Source organism: Colobus angolensis, unplaced genomic scaffold (genome assembly GCF_000951035.1).
Source record: "Colobus angolensis palliatus isolate OR3802 unplaced genomic scaffold, Cang.pa_1.0 Scaffold166, whole genome shotgun sequence".
Taxonomy (NCBI): Eukaryota; Metazoa; Chordata; class Mammalia; order Primates; family Cercopithecidae; genus Colobus; species Colobus angolensis.
The window spans coordinates 5,424,110-5,434,143 of NW_012114777.1; the positions used below are offsets into that span (position 1 = coordinate 5,424,110).

The window sequence follows — 10,034 nt, forward strand, 5'->3', positions numbered from 1 at the left end:
AATCACCGGTCTTCTGTGTCCTTCGCGCTGGGAGTTGGAGACTGCAGCTGTTCCTATTCGGCCATCTTGCTCCGCCCTTCTTTATTTTTAAATTGTATTTTTATCGGCTTCTATTTTCAAACATTTACCAGTAAAACAAATGAAACACTTAACACCATCAATAATATTGATAAATTGTCGTAAATCAGGTTTCATTAATGTAATCTGAAGACAATGTCACTTGAGACAGTGTACCGATGTATTTACTACAATGTGCTCTTGTGTAAAATAATTGATTGAATTGTTATTCAGGTAATTAATTGAAAAAATTACATTTGCCTTGATGACTGAGATCAGTATTTAGAATTTTTCTTTGGTTGGGAAAATCCAGGAATTTTGTTTTTTTTTTTTCATTGCTTTTGAATGTAGACTCAGAATTACTAAAATTATATTTTGCTATAGTATATTTATATTTATTTAATTTAAAAAATATTTATTTTGAACAATTCAAAATAGTTTACTTACCTTAAATATATCAGTACTTTTGAGATTTAGAAGACAGTTTTTTTATATTAGTTCATCTGATTTTAATATTACATCCAGAAATTATTATATTTACTGAATACAAGATTAATGATGAAAGTAAGCTAATTATGTGATCGAAAAAAACCATCATTTGTTATCTGTGAAATAATACATCACTTGGTAAATAAACTCTTTGAAAAGATTAGTGAGTCTTCTTTATGAAATCAAGGTTGGTATTAAACTTAAGAGAAGAGCATGAAAATTAGGAACATCCAATAAGAAATTCCATCCAGGAAGGAAAGTGCTACAGGATACTAATTTAGCAAAATAAGTAATTTCAGAAAAACGGGAAGTAATACGAAAGTAAAAGGAATTATCCAGAAAGATCAAATTAAATGCCTAAATACTGTAGCCTCAGTTATTACATATTTAAATGAATAATTTAGATTTTAATTATTTGTACATTAAAAAGGGCATTCAGTTAACCAAAACTTCCCCCTTTTCTGCTTAAAAGTTTGTGTGATTCATTTTTGCAATATTTCTTTGGCTTTACTGCTGTTATGACTGCTGGACATATAAGCAATTCCTGTGCTCTCTAGGGAGCATTCCTAATACAAGAAACCTTGAAACATAATAAAATACTAATTACATGGCTCAAGAAATACCTACCTCTGTAATCATATTTGCCAAAATGTGAACTTTTGAAAGTTGTTCCATACCAATTCCACTTTTTCACTCTTCTCTTAGGATAAAGATCTGTTACAACCAGGACATATTATTATCTCATTTATTTCTTTTTTTTGAGATGGAGTCTTGCTCTGTCACCAGGCTGGAGCGCAATGGCACCATCTTGGCTCACTGTAACCCCTGCCTCCCGGGTCCAAGTGATTCTCCTGCCTCAGCCTCCTGAGTAGCTGGGACTACAGGCATGCACCACCATGTCCAGCAAATTTTTGTATTTTTAGTAGGGACGGGGTTTCACCATGTTAGTCAGGATGGTCTCGATCTCTTGACCTTGTGATCTCCCTGCCTCGGCCTCCCAAAGACCGAGGATTACAGGGCATCAGCCACGTTCCCTGGCCTATCTTATTTATTTCTTATACAAATCCTCTAAGGTATTTCAGCCAAGTCCAAGTCCAAAGCCAAAACTCAATCCTGGACCCAGTGATTTTAAATCTAGTTGTCTTTCCAGTGTTCCCTAATGACTTCTGTGTGTGTTTTTGTTTGTTTCTTTCTTTTCCAGAAAGACCCAGTGAGCTCTCTAGAAAATTTAGAGGAAAAAAAGTTTCCTGGAGAGGCCTCTATACCAAGCCCTAAACCCAAGCTTCATGCAAGAGATCTCAAAAAGGAACTAATCACGTAAGTAGTGCCCAGTGCCATGCCCTCTAAGATTCTGGAACGAAGATTCAAGTTCATGACTTGGAGTTACAATATCCTGGCTTATACAGTTGACGTTAGGGGGATTTCTACCAGTCAGCAATTAAATGTTAAACATGCACCTCACCTGAGCTAAGAGGGTGTACGTGGTCATATGGTAACAGAATTTAAAACCTGTTTATTAAAAAACAAAATAAGATAACACAATTAGAATGCTTCTTAACCTGATAACCATTGACCCGCAGATCTAAGGGTTGACTTTGGGGACTCTACCAACCTTCTGACACTTGATGTAAATTGTTATTTGAGCAAGGGAGTTACTGGTTTTCATCACATTTTCAAAGGCGTTCTGAGGCCCAGAAGAGTTTAAAGGGCAGGGTACCTGAAAACAGTAAGTATGAGTTATGTACTAGCGGGTGAATGAGTGAATGAAATGCAGGAAACTGTTTCCCATGTGTGATTAAATATTAATCAAATCTACTCATATATAAATCTATTTAAAGCTGTCAGTTAATGAGAGTTTATAGCAAGGAGTAACGCATCCACTTAGGACAGGCCTGTACCCTCTCTTCTATATCCCTCATCAAAAATATGTTTAAACTTTTCAAAGAAAAAAAACTGTAAAAACCTCTCCTGACCCAGCTTCCACCTGGACTCTCTGTCTCCCCTTCCTTTTCCAGTTGAACATACCCAGAAAGTTGTTGCTACTGTGTGAGGCAGTTTCCCTCCTGAATCTTTCCCAGACAGATCTCCAGGGACCTTCCTTCCCTCAGCATCCCCTTCCCCTGTCAGGATCTTGGTCCTGGAGCCTCCTATTCCTACTTGACAGGCAGCAGGATGCCACAGAACTGATCTCCCTCCTCCACAATCCACTGTCTACACTTGGCCTCTAGGATGCCTCACCTCTGGACTCTTCCCTCATCTCACTGCTAGCCCGTCTAGACTCATGTGTAGCCATCTAAAGAGTAGGGTGCCTCTAAGCTCCATCCTGGAACCCTTCCTTCCTGCTATCTGCACTCACTCTTGCTGAGGACTCCTTGGCTGCCACCCTGCTGTGACCTCCACATGTCCACCCACCAACCCACAGGAGCAGTGCTCCCCTCCCCCAGCCTCCCGCTTTGTGCTTCTTGCTTCCCCTAAGCACTCCAGGAATTAGGCAGGGCATTAGGCCTGCTGTTCCTTCTGCCCAGAATGCTGTGTCCAAGGCCTCTGCAGGGCCCACATCCTCTCCTCCCTCAGCACAGCTCTTCTCTCAAACATCACTTATGTGAGAGGCCTTCAGGCTACTGTGCTTCCCCACCCCCAGCCCTGATGCTCCCATTCCCAGATCTTTTCTTCACTTCCCTCCACTCTATTTTCTGCCTCCCTCACCAAGAACAAAGCCTCAGAGGGCACAAAGTGGGTGCTGGGAGTCTTCTCTCCTCTGTCTTTGCTCTCTACCTTGTCTGCATCATTGGTTCATAATATTTATTGTGCAACCTCTTATTTCCCCTTATTTCCTCTTCTCTACCTTGTCCACACCATTGGTGTGTAATATGCACTGTGCAACCTCTTATTTACCCACCTACATGGACAGTGACTTGGGAGCAGGCAATACATTTCAAATGCAGGTGCCAGCAACAGGGCCTTGCACATAGTAGGTGTTCAGTAAAAATTATTCCAAGTCTGTCATCGGATTGCCCTGTTGACATGCGAATGACTTTAAAATAAGCTTAGACTGCATTCTCGAAGGATTTTGTAGGCAAACATTACTGGCTGAAATAGCATGCTCCCTTATAAACTTGATGTCTGCCTGGGGCTTGGTGGTTGATGGTAACGGATGGTTCCAAACATGCTGGAACTTAAATCGGATTGAACACTGTCTCAGGTTCAGTGACTTGAGACCTTAGAAGCCACTTCTAACTTTTTAGAAACTCCTTAGAAGCCACATAGGCCAGCCAGACACCTTTTCCCACGTGGACCTGCTGTTAGAAACTTTTCATCTTTGTGTATATTTTTTTCCATGTGTTATTTTTAATATCTTCAAAAATGGCAAATTTTTATCCTTTGAAGGTAGATTGTTGGAAATTGATAAAAGTCATCCCAAACTAAAGGTAGTGCAAAAGATTGAAAATTAACCTGCAATACCATTTTGGGTCAGAAAAATGAAGCATGATTATTTTGCAAAGGGCACTTCTCCATGGTGTGAAGGTAAATATAAAAGAGGAAGGATTTCAAAAAGATTATGAATGATTTTTGGAATATAATCATTCCAAAAATTCTTAAGAAATTATTATCTCAGAGGCCTCATAGTTCATCCATTTTATTTTATTTTATTTTATTTATTTTGAGCCAGAATCTTGCTCTGTCTCCCAGATTGGAGTTCAGTGGTGTGTTCTTGGCTCACTGCAAGCTCCACCTCCCAGGTTCAATCTCCTGCCTCAGCCTCCTGGGTAGCTGGGATTACAGGGACCCACCACCACATCCAGCTAATTTTTGTATTTTTAGTAGAGACGGGGTTTCGCTATGTTGGCCAGGCTGGTCTCGAACTCCTGACCTCAGGTGATCCACTCGCCATGGCCTCCCAAAATGCTGAATTCCATGCGTGAGCCACTGTGCCCAGCCTAATTCATGCATTTTAGACAGGGTGAGTGCTTTGATGGCTATCACTTATTTGCATGTGTCTGCCTTGGTATATTTGTTTTGTAAAAGTCATACTACATTCCATGTCACCCTGTCCTTATTATATTATACTTTGTGTTTCTAACTGTACCTTGATTACTTATCAAAAACTTTGTTTGCATTAGGACTTTTTGGATGTCACTAATTATCTTAGAATTTCCTTACGGTTTCAGTGCCACTTATTGAGAAAACTAGTTAGTTTCTTTCTTCCAATTTTTATATTTTCATCTGAAAACCTTCCCAAAATATATCACCCAACTAATATTGGCACATGTCATTATGTAAGATATTTCACTCTAGATTTGGAATTTAGTCTAGCTATCAAAATTCTAAACTGCAACTTTTCCCTGTATAACGTTGTCTCCAGTTCTTTCTTCATTTCTTAAACTTTTAATACCACCAAACTTAAAAACAAAGTATCAGCTAATTAAATGAATATTTTATTATTATATTTTATAGGTAATTTATAGCTGATGTTTAAAAACCGCTGGCACTTCTTGGCTTCTCCTGGCAATATTAATGGGCGTAACTTAAAAATATAAAATAGGCCAGGCGTGGAGGCTCATCCCTGTAATTCCAGCACTTTGGGATGCCGAAGCGGGTGGATCTCCTGAGGTCAGGAGTTCGAGGCCAGTCTGGCCAGCATGGTGAAACCCCATCTCTACTAAAAACACAAAAATAAGTCGGACGTGGCAGTACACGCCTGTAATCCCAGCTACTCAGGAGGCTGAGGCAGGAGAATCGCTTGAGCCCAGGAGGCAAAGGTTGCAGTGAGCCAAGATTGAGCCCCTGTACTCCAGCCTAGGTGACAAAGCGAGACTCCATCTCAAAAAAAAAAAAAAAAAAAAAATTAACATATATACAAAATGCAATGCTATTTTTAACACTAGGTGGCGATATATTTCTAAAGTGGGAATTGCCAGGCAATTGAAACACCTCTCTGAATATTCCAGTTGTATAATGTTCAGAAAAGATTTTTTTACATTTAGTGAGTGAATGACACTTGCAAGATAACTCAGTAAAAATGTTAATAACTGGTTTTTGTCTTTACTTTTTAGCTTATATTTATAGCTTTTACAGTTTTTTTTCTGATATCTCATCCAGGAAAAGGGACGGGGAAAGGAGACAGAATGACTTAGCTTGGATCAGACCCTGAAAATCAACCATTCCTTTGAAAGACGGGAATGCTGTAACTCTTATAGTTTCTTTAGATACCTGAAAATGATTAAAAAGTGGATCACAGGAATAAAAATACTTAGAAAGTGGTAACTCAGAAAATATAGGAATAGTGTTAGTCTATCCCAAAATGTCCCTTCAAAAAGCTAAAACCTGTATTCTGTATAACTGGATAAGGCCTTGCTTTAGGCAGGATGTCAAAAAAAGAGCAGATGCATGACTGGTATAGTTGATGTTCCCCTCTGATTATTGACACCACCGCAAATAACACTGAGTAGGCTGGGGTCCACCCGCTTATTACAAATGAGTGACTTTCGAACACCATCAGAGGAAACTAAATGACTGAGAAACCAAGGAATCTATTAATTGTGGAAGAAAACTGCTTCCTAACTACCTTCTTTCATGATTATTATTATTTTAGAGACGGAGTCTCACTCTGTCACCCAGGCTGGAGTACAGTGGCACAGTTATAGCTCACTGAAACCTCGAACTCCTGGGCTCAAGCAATCCTCCTGCCTCAGTTTCCTGAGTAGCTGATTGCATTATTTTTACAACACACATAAGGTAGACAGGACATGACCAGGTTCTGAGATAAAATGAAATGCAGGGGCACAGATCTTAATGGAGAGAGATTCTTGGCAGATGGCCTGAGAGCCTATTCTTAGGCTAATGGTGAATTAGCAGTTGTCTTTGCTGGCTTCAAGCTTTGGTTGAAATTGCTTGAATGCTTTACAGATTAAACTTCTTGCCTGCTTCATACTGTTAGCAACTTTCCCACCTAAAATATCAGTTTACATTTTAGTCAAAGGTTTTCAGTGTTTTCTAAAATGTTTATAAAGTTACTAGGCTGCCTTGCTCTTAAAACCTCACAAAAATTTCTTTCTGGAATATGTCGTACAATTGGTGCTGGTATCATAGTAAAACGTGGGTTTCTAATATTTATTTTTTATAACATATGTATTTTTCTTTTTCTTTTCTTTTTTTTTTTTTTTAGACAGAGTTTCACTCTTGTTGCCTAGGCTGGAGTGCAGTGGTGCGATCTCGGCTCACCACAGTGTCCGCCTCCTGAGTTCAAGCGATTCTCTTGCCTCAGCCTCCTAGTAGCTGGGATTACAGGCATGCGCCACCGCGCCTGACTAATTTTGTATTTTCGGAAGAGATGGGGTTTCTTCATGTTGGTCAGGCTGGTCTCGAACTCCCGACCTCAGGTGATCCACCTGCCTTCACCTCCCAAAGTACTGGGATTATAGGCGTGAGCCACCACACCCAGCAACATATATATTTTTCAAATGAATTGAAACATCTTTGATTGCTAACTCACAACATCACTAGGACATCACTTTCCCACATCAATGGAATCAAGTAATCGAATGTGATGTTGAAACAGATACTTAAGGAAGTAACTCATCATGCTATGATTTTTAGTTTTCTTTTAGGTAGTCCACTGGTTCTTATATAATATAAATCCTTGATACACTAGCTTCTGCATGTCCTATACTGTGTTAACTTATCTGGCACAGAGAAGCTACCTCCTCCATAATCTACTGGGCAGAGGAAATTAACCTGTGAAATGCGCTTGTCTCTAATGATGTATTTTCTATTGACTCAGCTGTCCGACACCAGGATGTGATGGAAGTGGCCACGTGACAGGAAACTATGCGTCTCATCGCAGGTACCCGATGACTTCATGTGCAGTCAGATTTTCATGATCTTGTTCTATTTTAAATACTTATTCTCACCCTTTCTAGCTGTGTATTATCTGAAGCAGGAAATGGAGAGTGAGTTGGTTGGGTTTTTGGTTTATTTGGTTTGTCAGAAATAAAATTGTGTGATCTAAAAATCATGATTCTTGATCAAAATGGTTTTCTGATCCTGTAGTCCAGGTTATAAGTGAAAAGTTGAGTTCATGTCAGGCTTCGGTTCTGTGTGGCTTGAGGACTCATGTGGAATGAGGAATAAATACAACAGAGTGACTCAAATAGACCATTTGCCCCAGGGAAAGTAATACCCTCAACCCTGGGCAAATAACAAATTGAGGCATTCGAGAGATTAAACAGTGCAGAGGGGCTGCTTTAATCTTTCCACCTACTACCTCCATTGATGGGATTTGTCTTCCCTTTGGAAAAGCACCATCACCTGGTTGTGCAGCAGGAATGGACTCTGTCTGTGGGTGATCATTGCATCCTGAGAGTTAGAGCTGGGGAGTCTCATTGGGCTAAAGTCATTCATTTGATAAACAGAAACTCTGAGTCTGTGAGAAACAGTTGAAGTGCCACCAGCCCAGACTGGTGAGAAAAGAAAAGCCAGATTCAAAGCCAGTTATTTTTTTTCCCCAGTCCCCAGTCACCAATAATTTAACATGTGTTCACGACTCAGAAGGCCATTTGACTCAGATTTGTATATGTCAGTGTTGTGTTGTGTTTTTTTCCTCATCCCTCTCTAGTGTTTCTGGATGTCCTTTAGCAGATAAGACTCTAAAATCCCTCATGGCTGCCAACTCCCAGGAGCTTAAGTAAGTGCGGGAAGCGTGGCCGGCTTGCCCTTCGTCCACACGGTAGGACCCTCTCGTTCAATGCCCATTCATTGCCCAAGTGATCAGCAACAAGCAGTATGTCCTGCCTGCTGAGATCACAGCAAATGCGCTTTCTCACTAAAGCGCTGGGATGACTGAAACAAAATCACTGTAATTTAATTTAGTTAATTTGCTTGCTTTGGGAGCTTTGTATTGTATAATATTTTTTAAAAGAGTGATGTAATAAACACAATCCTTTTTTCTGTAAATTTCAGAATCTATGTATTAAATCAGACCTGTGAAGGTGTCACAAAGCATACCTGCCATTTAATGTTAAGGAAATTGCATAATTCTTAACCTGCTGAGTATTTTGATTCATACAACTGCCTTTCACTTTGGGTGCCAAAAACAGTTTGGGCTCATTCCTGCCTCATCTACAAGATCTCAAAGTCACATGTATATTAACTTTTACTTAGTGATTTCCTTTTTCCTGCTCATCTTCTTTTAATACAAAGTTCTCATTTGTTTATTTTCATATCTTATTACATTACATATAGAACAATAAACATTTATAATCTACATTTTACCTCCTTAGAAATATGATAGGGCATAAATTTTATGCCCTATCAAAAGATAAAGAAATAGGATTAAACAAAACTAATTAATTTTTTTTACAAATAATAAAGCGTTAGAAAATATGAGTGTTATTACATCTACTGGTAAAACAATATACGTAGGTAGCAGCATCAGCGTTTGGTGTCTAAAAAACATGTAACATTTCACGTATTATATTTTCTTAGTGTTTTGTTAGTCTTTCACTTTTTCAAGTTGTTTAAAATATTTTTATCTAAAAATTTTAAAAAACTAAGTTTAGGAAAGAAGATGTGATAATGGACAGATATGAAAATTTGGAATCTTAGTACCAAAAATAGTAAAAGAAACTATGAAATATGCTTTTCTCATTTTCTTTCTTTTTTCTTTTTTTTTTTGAGATGGAGTTTCGGTCTTGTTGCCCAGGTACCCAGGCAGGAGTGCAATGACACAGTCTTCGGCTCACTGCAACCTCTGCCTCCTAGGTTCAAGCGATTGCCTATCTCAGCCTCCTGAGTAGCTGGGATGACAGGCATGCAACCACCACACCCGAGTACTTTTTGTATCTTTAGTAGAGACAGGGTTTCACCATGTTGGCCAGGCTGGCCTCGGACTCCTGACCCCAGGTGATCTGCCTGCCTCAGCCTCCCAAACTGCTAGGATTACGTGAGCCACCGTGCCTGGCCACTTTTCTCATTTTCGGTGTAAAGTACAATTTACTTTGTCAGTGTGGATTTCAGAAGTCATTTTATTGACTTGCAGTTTTCTAGACTAAAATATAAGTAGTAAGTAGAGACTAATAATTAACAGACTGAAGAGTGAGATGTACCAAAATATCTTACTGAATCAGCTCTAAATTTCTACATTGCCACATCTTAATTATAGCTATTGGGTCTCTTAAATATTTTCTCTAAAACTAACTTCTAGAAAAATGTCGGTAATACACTGAAAATATGTAAATTTAGACATCCTATAGCAATACTCATTACTTAATATTTTATGCAGCTTTCTAATAAGTAATGTCTTTGGTTTTTTTCCATAGATATATTTTTTCCATACAAGAAAATTTCTTCCATGCAAGAAAAATCAAAGAGACATTTTATTGACTTCTTGTTTAGATATTCATGGGGAGGCCGGGCGCGGTGGCTCAAGCCTGTAATCCCAGCACTTTGGGAGGCCGAGGCGGGCGGATCACGAGGTCAGGAGATCGAGA

At 39.1% G+C, this 10,034-nt stretch overlaps 1 protein-coding gene across 3 annotated transcripts in view; it reads left to right on the forward strand.

The window, feature by feature from the left end:
- ST18 (suppression of tumorigenicity 18, zinc finger) overlaps nt 1-10,034 on the forward strand; it is a 318,440-nt gene that overhangs the window by 276,755 nt on the left and 31,651 nt on the right. For all 3 annotated transcript variants that reach the window (XM_011937607.1, XM_011937608.1, XM_011937609.1), the window contains 3 exons: nt 1,748-1,863; nt 7,328-7,390; nt 8,162-8,230. In XM_011937607.1, the coding sequence (XP_011792997.1) occupies nt 1,748-1,863; nt 7,328-7,390; nt 8,162-8,230 (248 nt within the window). The remainder of the gene's footprint in view (nt 1-1,747; nt 1,864-7,327; nt 7,391-8,161; nt 8,231-10,034) is intronic.